Source organism: Podarcis tiliguerta, assembly GCF_965153285.1.
Source record: "Podarcis tiliguerta genome assembly, chromosome: 8".
NCBI lineage: Eukaryota > Metazoa > Chordata > Lepidosauria > Squamata > Lacertidae > Podarcis > Podarcis tiliguerta.
In genome coordinates, this window is record NC_139541.1 from 4,027,349 (window position 1) to 4,045,870 (window position 18,522).

At 47.2% G+C, this 18,522-nt stretch overlaps 1 protein-coding gene across 3 annotated transcripts; it reads left to right on the forward strand.

Moving 5' to 3' along the window:
* The first annotated feature begins 1,236 nt into the window (after positions 1-1,236).
* Positions 1,237-18,113, forward strand: VAMP8 (vesicle associated membrane protein 8). Of its 3 annotated transcripts, none has more exons than XM_083454413.1 (3): positions 1,237-1,378; positions 12,123-12,284; positions 16,758-18,113. In XM_083454413.1, the coding sequence occupies exons 2-3, from the start codon at positions 12,144-12,146 to the stop codon at positions 16,899-16,901; spliced, it is 285 nt and encodes a 94-aa protein (XP_083310539.1). In that variant the 5' UTR covers positions 1,237-1,378; positions 12,123-12,143; the 3' UTR covers positions 16,902-18,113. The 3 variants fall into 3 exon arrangements, with proteins under 3 accessions (XP_083310539.1, XP_083310538.1, XP_083310537.1); XM_083454412.1 differs by having other exon boundaries at positions 1,340-1,498; positions 12,126-12,284; XM_083454411.1 differs by lacking the exon at positions 1,237-1,378 and adding an exon at positions 9,910-9,954.
* The last annotated feature ends 409 nt before the right edge of the window (positions 18,114-18,522 follow it).

Genomic DNA, 18,522 nt, shown 5'->3' on the forward strand with positions numbered 1-18,522 from the left:
TGCTTATATAGAGCTCCAGTACAACGCAACTGTAACAACTTTCTGTAACTATTCAATCACTGAATATTTCTGTAACTATTCAATCACTTCCAATCCCTTATTTGCATATGTGGACCTGAGTGAAAACTATCTACAGTATCCCCCTGCTGGCCCAGGATGAGAACTTCAGTACATAACAGAGGCTAAAGAACTCCAGTCCGGTCTGAGAAACAAATAAACAGACCCACTCCTGGGCCTCAGACAAGCTCTGAGCAGGTCTTTTCTTGAGGTATAATGTTCTGCATCTCCTACATTGCGAACTTCCAAGTGTAAAGATGTGTTAAAAGAGGCATACCTAGGCTTTCTTGTGCCCCTGGCAAAGAGAGTGCAGAAGCGGTAGGAAGGCTCCTAGCCACTCCAAGTCAGTGTGGAGAGATTTCTGCGCCCCCCTGAGCCTACGCCCTTGGCGGGGACGAACGTAACCAACCCCTAGGTCAAAACAAACTAAAAAAATTCATTCCAGTAGCACCTTAAAAGGTAAAGGTACCCCTGCCCGTACGGGCCAGTCTTGACAGACTCTAGGGTTGTGCGCCCATCTCACTCAAAGAGGCCAAGGGCCAGCGCTGTCCGCAGACACTTCCGGGTCACGTGGCCAGCGTGACATCGCTGCTCTGGCGACCCAGAGCCGCACACGGAAACGCCGTTTACCTTCCCGCTAGTAAGCAGTCCCTATTTATCTACTTGCACCCAGGGGTGCTTTCGAACTGCTAGGTTGGCAGGCGCTGGGACCGAACAGCGGGAGCGCACCCCGCCGCGGGGATTCGAACCGCCGACCTTTCGATCGGCAAGCCCTAGGCGCTGAGGCTTTAACCCACAGCGCCACCCGCGTCCCTAGTAGCACCTTAAAACCAACTAAATTTGTTACTGGTATGAGCTTTTGTGTGCATGCAAACGAAAGCTCATACCAATAACAAACTTAGTTGGTCTAAGGTGCTACTGGAAGGAATTTTTTTATTTTGTTTCGACTACGGCAGACCAGCACGGCTACCTACCTGTAACTACAACCCCTAGGTACATGGGTGTAGCCAAGATTTTTCTTGGGGGGCAGGCCTTTTGTTGGGGATGGCAGAACCTGAGTCTGCTATGTATTTTTACTGATTTTATTGATTTAGGGGGGCAGGGAGAGGCAGCTGCCCCCCCCCCTTGGCAACGCCCATGCCCATCCCTGTTAATCAACCCTATTTCTCGAAGGCACTGGCCTCCGCTGGGCCTCGAGCCACGTCAAGGAAACACAAAGCAGCGGCAGCCTCGGGGGTGGAGCTCCTCCTGGGGCCGCTCTCTCGGAAGGAGGCGCGGCGTCGGAGGAGAGGACCCGCCCCGGGCCACCTGAGACCCGAAGGTAGGCGGACAGGAAGGGGCGGCCGACGGCGGGGAGCGAGAGAGAAGCAGGAAGTTTTGGGGAACTCGCCGAGGACCGGGAAGCGGCTGCTCGGGGAACCCACTCGACGGGCCACTCATGGTGAGCTTTCCAGCCCCGCCGAGTTTGCTGCCTTCTCGCCGCCCCGTCCGGCGTCGCGCCTCGACGTGGCTCGGCCGGGGACGCGGAGCGGGCGCTTGGCCAGGGGAGGGCGGGGGCTTCTGGCGCGCCTTCTTTCCGCCCTCGGGCTCGGCCGGCGTCGAGGCGGCGCGCAGGGGCGCAGGGCAGGAGGGGGGCGGGTTTGGGAGGCCCCGGGGCGAGGCTCCGGCCCCCTCGGGAAACCTCCTTCGCGGGGCTTGGCGCTCTTCCTGGTCTGGGCTGCCGGGGCGAGTTGGGCTCCTCCTCCCCCCGGGCTTCTCCTCGAAACCTTTCCGGCCTTTGCAGACGCCCTCTAGAAACCAACAAGTGGCGCTCGGGCGAGCAACAGTTCGCGGCTTTCCGCGGCAGCCTGGGGCTCCCGGAGTCCCCGCCCGCTCTCTGTCTTCCCAACAACCTTGCGAGGCAGGTTAGGCTGGGAGAGGTGGAACTGGCCGTGGCTGAACACCGCCCGCCTTGACCCCAAGCCGACGCTTGAACCGCTGCAGCCATATAGGAGCCAACTCCTGGGGGAGTCTTCGGCATCCCGATAAAATATTTGAGGGACCAGCGCCCCCCAAAGCTGATGAGCCTTGCCTTCAAATAGTGCACCGTGTCATGTGATCAATTATGCGGGGCAGGGATTACCTGCCCCCCCCCGCCCCATTTTTTATTCAAGTTGTCACCCCTGGCTGCAGCTTAGCACTCTGGGGGGGGGCACTGAAATCTTGCCCCCAAGGGGCCCCAAATGTCATTCAGTCCTACCCCCATCGCTGCTGGATCCGTGCTCAGAAACCTCTTAAGAAAGGAGAGTCTCCCACTGCTAGGATATTTCTTCTGTTAATCTCATCACTGAAACTTTATTATGCTTCTCTTTCGTCCTCTGGATTCTTCATACACCAGTCCAGCATTCTTGAGCCATAAGCCGTCCAGCTGTCAAATCCACGCTGTACAATGACAGCATATTCAATGCACCTTTAAAGCACATGACTTCCTCCCAGAGAATCCTGGGAATGGTAGTTTCCTCCTCACAGAGCTGCCATTTCCAGCACCCTTTACAAACCACAGCTCCCAGAATTAACTGGGGGAAGTCATGCGCTTTAAATATATAGCGTGAGGGTTTATCCACACTTGCCTTTCCTCCAGGCAAGGTCTGCACTTTAAAGCTCTGTGTCTGAGCATAAACACCCCCTTTTTTTTGCCCCAGAGCTTTCACCACAAAAACCCACTCTTTAAAGCTCGCTTGGAACAAATGGCAATCTGTAGAAAACCTGAATTGACGTTTGCTCTGACTGAGTGCTAAGAGCAAGATTTCACTGGGGCAAAAAAAATAGAGAAAACATTCAGACACAGAGCATTTAAGTCCGGATCTGTGCCTGGAAAGAGGGGCAAACGGTAAGTGTCGATGAGCCCAGAATCTCATTCTAGACTACATTTCCTGTCACCTCCACCCAAGTTTGATGATGGGACCGATGGGAGTTGTAGTCCAAAACATCTGCAGAGCATTTTGTTGGGTGAGGCTGCCATGTTCAATTCCAGCTTCTCATTACTCTTGACCTGCACTGGTTGCTCATTAGCTGTGTAGCAGTTTTTCTACATGGAAATAGCTTTTATGGTCTGTTATTGACTGTCATCACAACAGCTGTGTGAGGTCAGTGGGTTCCTTGTGCAAAAGTGAGCGATAGCAGAGAGTGAGTGCCTATCCCATGACTTGGGAGTGAGCCCCAGACTGCACTGGGTTTTGACCCCTCCTGGTGTAACCTCAGCCCTGTATCCCCTGAACTGGTCTGGGTCTTGCACGGAGGGTGCACTTAGCTGCCTCAGGGTGACTGTAAATGGTGGTGGTGTTTTCATTGTTTAGAGAAGCAAGCACAGGGTATAGCAGACCTGCCCTGGTCCAGACTTTTGGACTCCCGCTTTGCATTTCCTAACAAACGGCTTCCAGGAAGGTCTGAAGATAAGGCAGCTATTAATTCCAGCCCTGACAGTGAGTGGCATGTTTTATTCCAGTTTTGATGTCAGAGCTGCCAAAAGAATGTTCAAGGAAAAGCCCAGCTTCTTTGTTCTGTGGAATGTTGGATTTTGAAATGCTGGCTGTCCAGGAAAGCCACTCCTCACCCCTCTAAGGTCATCCTTGTACACAGTTTAGATCAGTGGATCTGAACCTTTTTCGGCTACAGCCCCCTTGGTTCCATGAACTCACCCCCAGTGCCCCTTACCCTTCTGTTGGCATCGTCTGTCTCTGGAGTCAAACCGTTAGAGAACGGCAGCGCCTGCTGCTTCCCATGTTGCTTCTGCTGTATTAGCAGCACCGAAGTGACTTTTCTGGGGTGCAGGCCTGGGCAACGTGTAGGGAGGTCCTAGGCTGTCCAGACAAGACCCCTGTCTTGGCCTCACTGATGTGGTCAAAGGAAAGCAGAGCAAGACATTTGGCACCAGCTTGACTGCAGGAGTTTCTGGAAGGAGGCATATGAGGGGCTGTCCAACTGCCTTAGGGACTCTACTCCAAATTTGCCTGCTACAAATCACCAAAAAAAAATATAAATTATTCAAAATAGAAGCTTGCACAACCCATGACCCCATAATAACATAATAAAATTCAAAACAATTAATTGCACATTTATTCAAAATTAGATTCCCTATGCCCTACCTTTAGCTGAATATATTACTGAATTTTTGAATATATTACTGAATTTTTGTTACTGCTTGCTTGTATTTGTGGTTCTGTAAAAATTGACCTCGTTCAGCTCTAGCAGCTATAAGTAGAATGCTAGAGCACAGAGGGCCCCTCCAGATTGCTTTGTTTGGGGGGTGTACCATAATATGCCATTGACACAATCATTGTGCAATAGTGGTGTATTCATCCTGGACCATGCACACATCGTTCCGCTTCCCCGGTGTTATTGTCTTATTGCTGTTGGGAGGTATCCTCTTGCAACAAAGGTGAGTCAAAAAAAAGTAAACCAGAACATTTGTGGAATGAGGAGTTAAAGGATTTCAGCAGGAAGTTACAGGACATGCACTGACCAGAAATGAAGCAGTGTGTCCACCCTGAAACTGTTGGTAGGCTGAAACCGTATTGAAAGTGGGACTGCTTATAACTGCCCCAATACCATCGCGAACACAAAAAATTATGAATGCAAATGGGAAAGTTCATCTGAAGCTGCCCAGAGACTATAATGGCTGAAGCCAAGCCTTTGAACCAACCCTGCAGGAGAGTAAAAATTGTGGGAACGAGAAAACCTGGGTATAGTTTACAAGGTTAAGAATATGACTGTGAAAGAATTAAACCCAATAGTCCTTTGTTCCTTGGCAGCCAAATGAAAGCATTAGAGCTTGCTTATGGAGTTCTGATTACAAATCCCTAAGACAAACGGAATCAATCCTTTTTGCAAATGCATTTAGGAGTATACAATTTTCTAGTAAGGAAAAAAAAAACAGTTGTGGGCTTGGACATCTGTGTGGCGAAAAGGAGCTCTGAGTCAAAGGGTTTGGTGCTTGGAGCCTCTTTGGGGCAGTGAGTGAGGAAAAACATTTCAAGGCACATAAGCGGTATGTGCATCTAGGCACATACCTTGGAGCATGGGGAGAGAAGACATGGCCCCCCCAGACCCACAAACTGCCATTATGGAAGCTTGGAGGTGAAAGACACCCCTAGTGAGATCACCCTTCCAATCTCTGGAACTGGAAGTGTGTCACAGAAGAGGCCTGGCATGCGCAGGGAGGAAGTTAAGTACCCCTAACATATAATCTAAGGTCATGGCATCCATATTTCTCTGTGAATCTGAAGCTAAACTATGTAAAATAAAATCCCACCATACTGAGTAGAAATCACTGGAATCTTCCAGCCCTTTAGAGACCTGTAACGTACATGCCATTTTTTCCTGCAATAACCAACTTCCATATATTTTTATACCATAAGGATATAGACAGATTTTTTTTTAGTCATTTCCACTGTTGTGCTGCAAAGATCTTGACAGCTGACAGCATCCATGTCAAAATTTCCTTTTGGCAAAATGTCTTCATGGTATATTTCCACATATTTAGTAAGGATAATAGAGGATAATTTTTAATATGTGTTTTAATAATTTTTTATATCTCCTGAAAGATTTCATTTGAGGATACAGCAGCCTGTGGGCATTCCCACCAGAGATAGGAAAAGTCCTTTTATTCCCTTACTAATTTTTTGAGAAGCTATACATTGCCTGCCAGTAAAGATGTTTTTAGGATAGCCAACACTTTCATGGAGAAGGTCAGATAGGCTAAAGCTCAGCATGAACGTAGGCTTGCAAGTGAGGTCAACAATAATAATGTTTTCCCCCCATCTATGTTTGAAACAAGAGGAAGAACAAGCAAGTAGTAGGTCCTCTGTGTGTAAACAAAACAGAAATGCTACTGGGTGGCAGAAGCAGAAACTGCTGAGCAACTGCTTTGCATCTGTCTTCACTCAGAAAGAAAGCTGCGCCCAACCTGGTGGTGCTATAATAAATGGTGCAGAGTGGTAGCTGCAGCCCAAGATAGGAAGAGGTGGTAATGGAACACCTAGCTACTTTAAATTAATTCAAATCAAATCTCTAATGAGCTGCAGCCAAGGGTACTAAAGTAACTGCAGATGTAATCTCAGAGCCTCTGTCTATAATCAATGAGAATTTGGAGAGGAAGTGAGGTCCCTGTAGACTGGAGATAGGCAGATGTTGTCCCCATCTTCAAAAGCGATGAAAGAAGAGGACCAGGCAACTACCGACTGGTCAGCTTGACGCTTATAACAGGAAAGAAGACTGCTCTCCCTGTGCTGCTGTTAGAAGCCCGGGGACAACACTCTTGACTGCACCAGCATTGCTGGGCTCAGAGGTTGAAGCCTCTTCTCCTACACAAATGCACAGAGTATGGGAAACAAACAAGATGAATTAGAGCTTTTAATACAAATACAACCTGGTAGGCATTGCTGAAACCTGGTGGGATGAGACTCATGACTGGAATGTAGGAATTGAGGGGTGTAACCTGTTCAGAAGGAATAAGCCAAACAAGACAGGAGGAGGAGTAGCATTTTATATAACGGATGTGTACACTTCTGAAGAAATCCATGACCTGGAGCATGAAAAGCAGATTGAGATTTATATGGGTAAAAATGGTAGGAGAGAGAAACAACAGTGACCTTACTGTGTGTGTCTGCTATAGACCACCAAGCCACACTGAAGACTTGAATGATGCCTTACTAGAGCAGATTACCAAACATTCAAAAGGGAGAGATATAGTAATCATGGGGGACTTCAACTTCCCTGATATCTGTTGGGACTCAAACTCTGCCAAGAGTGTAAGGTGTGAAAAATTCATCCATTGCATCGCTGACAATTTCATTTCCCAGAAGGTGGAAGAACCAACAAGGGGCTCATCTATTTTCGATCTGGTCCTCACCAGTAGGGAAGAACAGATAAATGAAGTGGAAGTCCTGGGAAACTTGAGAGGAAGTGATCATGTTCTCCTGGGTTTCAGGGAAAAAGAGGGAACTGAGTGTAGTCAGCAACACACTCTGGACTTTAAAAAGGCCAATTTCAAAAAAGCTGAAGGAGCTACTGGGTGTGATCCCAAAGAGTACTCATTAATGGTATCTTGTCATCCTGGAAAAAGTGACAAGTGGGGTGTCGCAGGGTTCTGTCCTGGGCCCATTGATGTTCATCGTATTTATAAAGGAATTGAGGGGATGCTCATCAAATTTGCAGATGACACCAAACTGGGAGGGGTAGCTAATGTCACAGAAGACAGAGACAGAATTCAAAATGACCTTAACATATTGGAGAACAAGCTAACGAATGACTTTTTGTAGGGACAAATGTAAGTTTCTGCACTTTGGCAGGAAGAACCAGGTTCACCTGGCTTACTAGCAGTACACGTGAAAAGGATCTCAGGGTTTTGGTGGATCACAAGCTTAACATAAGTCAACAGTGTGATGCAGCAGCAAAAAACAACATTCTATGCTGCATCAACAGAAGTCTAGTGTCCAGATCAAGGGAAATAATAGTACCACTGTATTCTGCCTGGGCCAGACCACACCTGGAATACTGTGTCAAATTCTGGGCACCACAATTTAAGGATTTTTTTTAAATAACATTTTATTAATTTTCCAAAAATAACAACAAAAACATCATCAAGAATTTTTTCAACCAAGTCGGGCACAGTTTAAGAAGGATGTTGACAAGCTGGAAGGTGTGCAGAGGAGGGCAACCAATATGATCAAGGGTCTGGAAACTAAGCCTTGTGAGGACCTCTTGAAGTAGCTGGGTATGTTTAGCCTGGAAAAGGGGAGACTGAGAGGAGATACGATGGCCATCTTCAAATATCTTAAGGATTGTCACATGGAGAGGGGTAGCATGCTTGCTTTCTCCTGCTCTAGAGCGTAGGACTCAAACCATAGCTTCAAGTTACAAGAAAGGAGATTCTGACTAAACATTTGAAAAAACTTTCTGACCGTAAGAGCTATTTGACAGTGAAACGGTCTCCCTCGGGAGGCTGTAGACTCTCCTTCCTTGGAGGTTTTTTTAACAGAGGTTGGATGGCTATCTGTCATGGATGCTGTAGCTGAGATTCCTGCATTGCAAGGCATTGGACTAGATAGATGACTTTTGGGTCCCTTCCAACTCTGTGATTCTGTTACTCCCCACTAAAGAAACTCTGGGCTGGGGATGAAGGAAACAACAGTCCAAAACATCTAGAGGGCCCCAGGTTGGAGAAGACTGTGTGTGTGTGTGTGTGTGTGTGTGTGTGAGTGTGTGTGAGAGAGAGAGAGGGAGAGAGAGAGCGGTTGAGACCCTTCTCAGACCTTCTGGTCTAAGCTGTGCTTGTGATGCCAGGCTGTTGACTGCAGAGTGGCTCTGCTGGTTCTGGAGGATGCTTGGCATATTCTGCATTCCCGGTGGAAAGTATGTGTCACTTCTGCTGGGGACTTGCTCAAGAGCTCTGGTGCCTTCCTGCACATCATTCCTGGTTCTTTGCTGCAGCTTCTCCAGAAGCACTGACTTGGCAGCAGGCTCAGGTGCCAGGGCAGGTAGGATGGAGCACCGTTTGAGTGTCTCCCTGCCAACATCCTTAGATGTGTCTGGACCGTGAGCTGGAGTTCTTTGGTCTCAAGTTTTCAGGATTGGTTTCAGAAGATACAGAATGGTTTCATGTGTTGAAGATGGCTGGTTGAAGCAGGGGTTTGGTGTCCTTATTCTGTGGCATTTTTGCTCTTTGCTATAGAATTCATCACCAAACCTGGCTGTCCCCAAGCATTCTTGCCTACCACCAGGTGGTACAACCTGTTTTTAAAAGACTTCAGGCCAGTGAGATGTGGAAATCAAATTCCAGTGACTCTATGACATCTGAAATAAAATCTGTCCACATTTGTTTTATCTGACTTGGTACTATATGGTTGCAGCCAGTGTTAGCTGTACTCAGAGTAGGCCTATTGAAAGTAATGCACATGACTAAGCTCCACTAAGTTCTGTGGGTCCACTATAACTTGGTGGGATACAGCCCTAAAGCAGGACACTGGTGATTCAGTCCCACAACATGTATATTGAAGGCAGCAATTACAGTTAGAAAAAATGAGCCTTGAATGATGTAATATGCTTCTATTCCCTAAAATGGTTATTATTTTTTATATAAAAGTGATAGGAAAGGTGGCATCCTGAGTACACCTGCGATTTCCACACTGATCATTACAGGGTCTGTCGTAACTGTTCTTCTATACAATAGTAATGAAATAAAATAGAATCAGTAATTACCAGGTCAGTGAAGGCTGCCCATTGTATCTCTGCATTAGTTCAGAAGACGTGTGTTGTAGTGTCCAGAAATTGTGGCCACGGTGACTGCACAGGAGCCAACTCCAGGGGCTGTGGGTGCTTGGGCACCCGCAATAATATAATTGTGGGGGCTGGGCACCCGCAAAGCCAGTGGGCAAAACCAGAGGGAGGCAGCCAACCAGCCTCTGTGGCTCTGCCTCTGAGACAGAAGCAGTTCAGCCCCACCCTCTGCAGCCAGCAAATGAGGCCCCCTTTTCCAGGGAGAATCTCTGTCTGAGCCCCTCCCCAGGGAAAAGGGTGCCTTGCTGGCTGCGAGGAGGAGGAGGAGCCCCCCACCAAAAAGCGCAATTCAACTTTGTGCATTGTGCTTGCGTGCCCATGTGTGTGTGTGTGTGATGTCGCACGTCCTTGATATGGTGGTGAGCACCCACAATCCTGAGGGTGAGAGGGCACCCCTGGGTGACTGCAATCTCCACTTCTGGAGGTTAGTTGTCTTTGCTTTCTTATCCCCAAGTTTAGTCATCTGACTCTGATAATTTCTGAGGAAACAACTCTGTGGAACTCTTGAGTGAATCTGGTGATACCGGGATTGCAACATCTATGTGAATAAGGATGACGAATGGTTTCTCTTCCTTGAGACAAGTATTGTTTATCTGTTTGGCCTTGTCTAACACTCCTGGCATTTTAGTGGGGTTTTTAATAATGCTGAGTTCCTCCTGTGCTTTAATTAATATGAATTGTACATAATATAGCATAATTAATATATAATACAGTACTTCTTCACATAGTCCATAGTTAAACTATGGGATTTGCTCCCACAAGGTACAGTAATGGCCAGCAACTTGGATGGCTTTCAAAGAGGATTAGGCAAGCGATGGCTCCCAGTCACAATTCCTATGTTCTCCCCACTTTTCAGAGGTAATGTTCCTCTGAATACTGGATGCTATGAACCACAAGTGGCGAGAGCGCTGTGGCAACCAGGTCCTGCTTTTAAGCGTTCCATTGGGACATCTGGTTGACCAACTGAAAACAGGATGCTGAGAGTTTTGATCGCAGCAAAATGGAAGAGTAATGAAATCCCCTCTATTCAAGAGTGGATCCAAAAGCTGACAGAATATGCTGAATTAGATGGTTTATCAGAAAAAATAAAGAATAAATCAAAACAGGAATTTGTTTCTAAATGGGAGGTTTTCAAAGAATATCTGAAAAATAAATATAGTAGTTTAAATTATGTTGCAGCATTCAAGGAACTTCAGTAATAGTTGTAAGGTAGTTATATGAAATTAGATTTAATGAGAATAAGTTTAATTATAAAAAAAATGTGTATTGGCAATAAGTAATATGAATTTGAAGTATGGAATGGACGGGAGGTTGGGTCTTTAGTGTTAAGACCAATAGATGTTTTATTGTTTGCTAAGAATATTATGTGTCTATGGTTATTTTTGTAATTTGTGTATAATTTGGTGTTTGTGTTTTTTGTTTGTTTGTTTCTCTTGTTGTATAAATAAAAACTTTAAAAATTTAAAAATAAATAAAAATAAATAAATAATATAGAAAACGGGATGCTGGATTAGATGGGCCTTTGGCCTCATCCAGCAGCCCAGCTCTTTGTAATGTTCTAATAATGTAAAAATACATTATGGTTTTAACAATCTTAATGTCACAGCACCTGTATGGTGCAAAAGGTTGCCCTCGAGGAAATGCGATGCTTGGGCTGAAGACAGCGGTGGAGCAAGCCGATCGGGCACCTGGGGTGGCGGGCATGCCCTGTGCCCATGGGGGGCGTGAGCCGGGGCAGGACGCTCCGCGGGGCCTCCGAGGAGCCTGCCTGCCTCTTCCCACTCAGCCGTCCTACAGCTGATGGGGAGGTGGTGGGCAGGCTGTTTGGGGCAGCGCGGAGTCTGCAGGCACCCAAGCCACTGCTTCTCTCCCAGGCAGGCAGGGTGAAAGTGGCCTCTCTTGTGCGACCAAAGCCTGCTCTTTCTGATCAGACTTGGTTCCTATTTTCAGAGTGTGTCTTGGTGCAAGGCCAATGGATTAATTTGAGCTCTCTTCCTCTTTGGTCTGTTGGTTCTTGTTTTGCCCTTGCACAAGTGGCATTTGCATGAGCGGCCCCTTACTCACATTTTTTTTAGTCCTAAACTAAAACTCCTAAAATGTTCCCTTTCCTCCTTGGGAAGTTAAATTTTCTCCAGCCCCCTGATCATCTGGTTGCCCCTTTCGTCACCTTACCCAGTTCTACAATGTCCCTTTTGAGGTGTGGCAACCAGAGCTGTTTACAGTATTCTAAGGGCAGTCAAACCATAGATATGTATAAAGGCACTATGATATTGGCAGTTGTGGAACAGAGATCTTTTCTGAACAGGGGCCTAGGCAGTCAGCAGCTCCTTCATTCACAATCCCCTGGATCAACCTTGCACAGTCTGTCAATGGAGGCAGTGATGGCTACCAACCTAGATGGCTTAAAAATAGGATTGGACAAATTCATGGAGGAGAGGGCTATCGATGGATACTAGCCAGGATGACTGCTCTGCATCCACGATTGGAGGCAGCAATGCTTCTGAAGACCAGTTGCTGGAAGCCACAGGAGGGGAGAGTTGCTCTTGTGCTTGGGTCCTGCTTGTGGGTTTCTCAAGTGCATTCTTGTTTATGTTTTGTGAGGGTTGTGCAGAAGACCTTTCCCGTCCCATATTTGTTGGTGGGTGGGAAGCTGGGAGCTCCATTTGGATTTCCTTCTTCCGGTTGCCAACATCCATGGCTGACCCAGGTCTCCCATCCTAAGCCCCCTTCCTTCCTTCTCTTCCCTCCAGGAGGGTGGAAGCGCCCCCGGGATGGCAAGCGACAAGGTGAAGAACCTCCAGAGTGAGGTGGAGGGTGTCAAGAACATCATGACGCAGAACGTGGAGCGTATGCTGGCAAGGGGAGAGAACCTGGACCACCTGCGCAACAAGACGGAGGACCTGGAAGCGACGGTAGGTTCTGAGACTTGTGCTCTGAGCAGAGTCACAGGGGGTGAGGTTTTCACGGGAGGCCACCAAGCTCCTTTCATTGAAGAGTGGGGGGACTTGCCTAGTGGCTCGGGAGAGAAGAGCAGAGTCCCCAAGCAGGCATTGGGGAAAGTGATGGCAGTTCCCAGAATCCCAAGAGTCATCTAGATCAATCCCCTGCAGTGCAGAAATCACAGTTAAAGAATCTCTGGCAGATGGCCATCCAGCCTCCGTTTCAAAACCAATGAAGGAGAGTCCACCATCTTCCAAGGGAGTCTGTTCCACTGTCAAGCAGCTCTTACCGTGAGAAAGTTATGCCTATTCAGTTTCTATTGATTTTCATTATTACATATACACATAAAATACATACAGTGGTACCTCGCAAGACGAATGCCTCGCAAGACGAAAAACTCGCAAGACGAAAGGGTTTTTTGTTTTTTGAGTTGCTTCGCAAGACGAATTTCCCTATGGGCTTGCTTCGCAAGACGAAAACGTCTTGCGCCCTTTTCTTAAAACCGTCAATGCATTCCTATGGGAAACCGTCAATGCATTTCCTATGGGAAACCGTGCTTCGCAAGACGAAAAATTCACAAGACGAAAAAACTCGCAGAACGAATTAATTTCGTCTTGCGAGGCACCACTGTACACTCATTATACATTTATCCATCCACCTAAGCCTTAAGCTCTGCTGAGCTTCGGACTTCCTTCCGTCTCTTCGGTAAGTATCATATAGTTATAACATCGCGTATTCTATCTAATAAAAAAAAGAAGAGAGAGAAAGTTATTCCTAATGTTTAGTTAGAATCTCCTTTCTTGTAATTTGGGTCTACTGGTCTGGGTCCTTCGTTCTGCACCAGCTGAAAACAACCTCACTCCATCTAACATGGGACAGCCCCTTAAATATTTGAAGATGGTTATTCCTGGCTATTGGGGGGTTGGACTCTTGGTCGCTTCCAACTCCACAATGTTATGATCCAATTCAATGTTCTCTTCTCCAGGCTAAACATACCCAACTACCTTAACTGTTCCTCATAAGGTTTGTAGACCCTTGATCATCTTGGTCACTCCCTCTGCACATGTTTCAGCTTGTCAATACAATTCTTAAACTGTGCTGTCAAGAATAGGACACAAAACTCCAAGTGAGATCTGACCAAGGCAGAGCAAAGTGGTACTCTTGCATTCCTGAGCAGACTCGCGTTAGGCTTGTGGTCTACAAAGACCCCTAGATCCCTTTCACATGTACTACTGGCCAGCCTGGTGTCATAGAATCATAGAGTTGGAAGAGACGACAAGGGCCATCGAGTCCAACCCCCTGCCAAGCAGGAAACACCATCAGAGCACTCCTGACATATGGTTGTCAAGCCTCTGCTTAAAGACCTTCAAAGAAGGAGACTCCACCACACTCCTTGGCAGCAAATTCTACTGTCGAACAGCTCTTACTGTCAGGAAGTTCTTCCTAATGTTTAGGTGGAATCTTCTTTCTTGTAGTTTGGATCCATTGCTCCGTGTCCGCTTCTCTGGAGCAGCAGAAAACAACCTTTCTCCCTCCCCCTGTGTCCCCCATCTTACATTTGTACATCTGGCTATCTCTGCTTGTGCCACATCTGCAAGTTTCCATTGGAAGGAAAGATGTTTTCCAGTTAGAAACACAGACCTGGGGAACCTGTGGCTGTCTTAAGTTTTGCTGAACTACAGCTCCCATAATCCCTGACCATTGGCCATGCTGCCTCAGGATGATGGGAGGCAGCACCTGGAGGGTGCAGACCCCCTGCCCTCAGCAAACTTGCTCTGAGCTCGAGAGCTTCAGCTTGAAGGGGAAGTTGCTCATGGATAAAGCAGGGGCTTTTTCAACATTGCTGGGGCTCTGGCAATAGTGCCATCAAAACCGTAAGGTGTGTGACTTGGTATGATCCTCTGGTTTTCCACACAGGTTCAAGAATGTTGCAAGCGGCAAGCATGTTATAACTCTATAGGTGTATTTTGACATGTGTTTGTAGCCCACTGTACAGCCAACGGAGGCATTCTTTGCCTTCACAGTGTTTCTGCTGCAAATTAAAACTCCTCCTCCTTATCCACAGGCAACAGTGCCTCAGCCCAGCCACTGCTCAGAATTCAGAGCGGGCGAAATGTTTAGCTCCTTTGGCTTTCAAGTGTGATTTTCCCCTGCAAGTAGCCTGCACACCTGTCCTGTTGGGACGGGGTCTTAAATCCCTCCTTACCACAGAGAGGGACTTGAACCCAGCACATTTTCTTCCCAGCTGCTCTGAAAATAACATGCAGGTTTTCTCCATGGTGCGCGGCTGATTCCAGTTGTCCTTTTATCATTGCCAACTTGGGCTCTTCTAAACCGAGGTCTCCTCTGACTCAAAACTCAGAATCTGGCATGTCATTTCTAGAGACAATTTGGTCTGCGTTAGCCGTGTGAGCAGCCTAAGGGTGCTGAAGCAGAGGGTGGGCAAGGCTCAAGGCCCAGCTCCTTTTAGGCAGCGCTCCAGAGGTCCTGTGTCTGAGGAGCATAGTGGACAGGGTGGAGCTGTTTGTAGTGTAGCTGATTAATCCCTGAGCAGCCCAGGAAGGCCCCATCCACCCTCTGCCCTTTATTCTACCTTTGGTATTTACAACTTGCTAAGCTGTTTCCTGGAATGAGGCGGAGCAGTTGGCCGTACCACCTAAGACTAGCGTACAGGAATGTGCAAGATTTTAGCTGACTTTTGAATCTGTCACCTGGGTTTGGTGGCTGGAAAGTTGCTCAGCAGCCTTAATTGGGGGTACCTGATCGAAACAGGGTGCCATGAGCTGCCGTTGTTGTTGTTGTTGTTGTTGTTGTTGTTGTTGTTGTTGTTGTTATTTCAATTTATTATCCAGCCCTTCAACAAATGCTCCCAGGATGGGTAATACAACAGTAGAATAAAAATATTAACTATAAAATATCTACAGAATTCCAGAGACACTTTCAACACAGAGACACACTTGCTAATTACTATTTTATTGGCATTTTTATCCCGGTTTTCAGCACACACAAAAAGTGCTCTCAAGCTCAGCTTACAAATATAAACGAGAAGATTGCCTCAGGCTTACAACCCAAAAGGAAACAGGTCGAGGGGAGGGGGAAACAAGCACTAATCCTTAGTTTTGGAGGTCTTGAGCAGCAGGAATGAAAAGAATTTGGACCAGAGCCAAGCATTTGGCGGTCTCTTAGCGGAACTGATGGAGAGGCCCTGCAGGTCCATTCCTGATGGAATGGCCTGATAGAGCTGCAGAAGATGCAAACAGCACATAGACTACTGCCATGCATTGTGTATTGGGCTGCCTTGGATGACTGGAAACCACAGCTAGGTGGCCACTTTAATAACTGGGACTAGGCATTCTGAACCCATCACAGTGATTATAGCCTGGCTGCCAGTCCATGTCTCTGTCAAATTTATAACTGCTGGGTTTGACCTATATTGGGACCCCAGTAACATTAGGAAAGGAACTGAAAATAAAACTGCTGGTAACTTGATGCAGTTACACAAATCCGTTGTACAACTGCATTTTGAATACTATGTTCACTTCTGGTTGCCTTTCCAGAAGGACACTGACAAACTGGAACGTGTCCAGAGGAGGGCAACCAAAATGGTCAAAGGCCTGGAAACGATGCCTTATGAGGAACGGCTAAGGGAGCTGGACATGTTTAGCCTGGGGAAGAGGAGGTTAAGGGGGGATATGATAGCCATGTTCAAATATATAAAAGGATGTCACATAGAGGAGGGAGAAAGGTTGTTTTCTGCTGCTCCAGAGAAGCGGACACGGAGCAATGGATCCAAACTACAAGAAAGAAGATTCCACCTAAACATTAGGAAGAACTTCCTGACAGTAAGAGCTGTTTGACAGTGGAATTTGCTGCCAAGGAGTGTGGTGGAGTCTCCTTCTTTGGAGGTCTTTAAGCAGAGGCTTGACAACCATATGTCAGGAGTGCTCTGATGGTGTTTCCTGCTTGGCAGGGGGTTGGACTCGATGGCCCTTGTGGTCTCTTCCATCTCTATGATTCTATGATTCCTCAAAAAAGGGTTTTGCGGAGTTTGGAAAGCTCCAGGAAAAGGCAAGCAACTGATCAAGGGAATGGAGCAACTCCCCTGGAGGTTTGCAGTGTTTGGGACTTCTAAGTTGAGCAAAAGGGTGACACAATAGAATTGTATAAATGATGCATAGCATGGAGGAAGGTTGTCCTCCATCTCTCATAGCACTGTAACTGGCATCTGGAGAGTGCTGCTAGCAGGTTTCCCACAGGCACCTAATTGGCCACTGTGAGAAAAGGATGCTTCACTAGATGGGCCATGGCCTGATCTAGCAGGACTCATCTACGTTCTTAATTCTTGCTTGCTTTTTGTGAGGAGACCTCTCCCTCAACATTGGTTGGTGTGTGGCTGAGGGGGTCTCTCTCCTGTGTTCACAGCTCTCTCTCTCTCTCCATTGCAGTCGGAACACTTCAAGACAACCTCACAGAAGGTGGCACGCAAGTACTGGTGGAAGAATGCCAAGATGATCATCATCATCTGCATCATTGTGGCCATCATCCTGATCTTGATCATTCTCTTTGCTACGGGTGTCATCCCAACCTAACTCTCTTCCTCCTGGCATTGGATCTTCTCGGCTCACTCCAACCCGGGCTCCTCTCTGCCACTGCTTCTCTTAGTCCTCAAAATTACTAACGGAACCACCAGGCCCTTGGCTGAGCACAGCCGTCAGGGGTCCTTGACTGCTCCTTCAGAACACACTCCCCTCCCTAGACAGCCCTTTCCTTCCTCACCAGCTCCTCCTCTCTTTAGCCTCAGGGCAATAAGAATCTCAGCCACCAGACCTTAAGAGCCTCGTTTCCACACTCCCTAAGTTTCCAAATTCACCTGGGACTCGCTGACCCCCCACTCCAGCCTGCAGATACTGGTGCCAACAACTGTTTGTGATGCAATTCCTATTATCTGTGCCTGGCAGCTGCTAAGGTTCCCTTCATCTCTCCTGCTCCCTGCAGGATTCTGATTCCCAAAGTGCCTTTAGCTGCTCCTTCCCAGGCAGCCTCTTTGAGGGACCTGGTTGGGTCACTCCCATCTCAATTAGGTGACAGTGTTGACAAACGTTGCTTGGGGGAAGGGATCAGCGTTCCCTGTTGGCCAGAATGGGTTTGGGGAGCCCCAGAAGCCCTATGGGGGATGCTCCTTGTATAGAGGGTTTCTTGGTAATTAATGTTTGGGGTGGGGAAATGTCTGTATTCTCCTTTAAAAGCTGGGATGGGCATTGTGCAGAGGGCGTCCAAGTCTCCTGTGAACACTTTGGAGAGGAGACATTTGTCCATAAGTGGCTTTTTAAAAACCCCAAAACTATGAGGCAGGTTTGTTTTTTAAAGGTGCTCTGAGTTTCTGCTTCATTCACTGTTCTGTATTTAGTTGCCTTTGCCAGTCAAGCACCCTCCAGGTGTTTTAGGTTACAACTCCCATCACTACTGGGGCTGGTATGAGTTTGTGGGCCAAAACATCTGGAGAATGCCCGGTTGGCCCAGGCTGCCTTAGACCTTGATTCTGAGACAGGCCTTTCTCCTGGGGGGTGCCACCCTGAATGGCAGAGCATGGGAGCCTGCCTCTCTGCCCCTCTTTGCCTGCCTGCCCTGGCCCTCCGCTCCAGGCCTTCTGCCTTTCCTGATCAGGTTTCTTGGATCTTTGCAGGGTCTCAGCTGTAGCTGATGGTTTTGTTTTTGTTGTTTCTCCCTGCATACACCGATTTGCTCACTGTAATAAATGTATTTATAAGTAATTGGCTAATACAGAAATCCGTTTAGAAGAAGCTTGCCTCTGTGACTCATTTCATAGCACGGTGGGATGGAACTTGGGTCTGACAGAAAAGGAGAGGAAGCTGGTTAGGCCTGTAAGAAAAAATGTGTGTCTGTAATTTTTGTGTGTCATGGGGAAAAGAAAGTACACCCTCTTTGAAGTCTGTGGTTTTACATATGTCAATGTAATAACCACAAGCTGTTCCTTAGCAGGTCTTAGGTAAATACAACCTCTGATGAACAACAAATGACATATTACAGCACGTCATGATTTATTTGACAGAAATAAATCCAAAATAGAGAAGCCATGTGTGAAAAACTGAGCACGCCTTATGATTCAGCAGCTTGTAGAACTATCTTTAGCAGCAATAACTTAAAGTTATTGTTTTCTGTATGACTTTATCAGCCTCTCACATTGTTGTG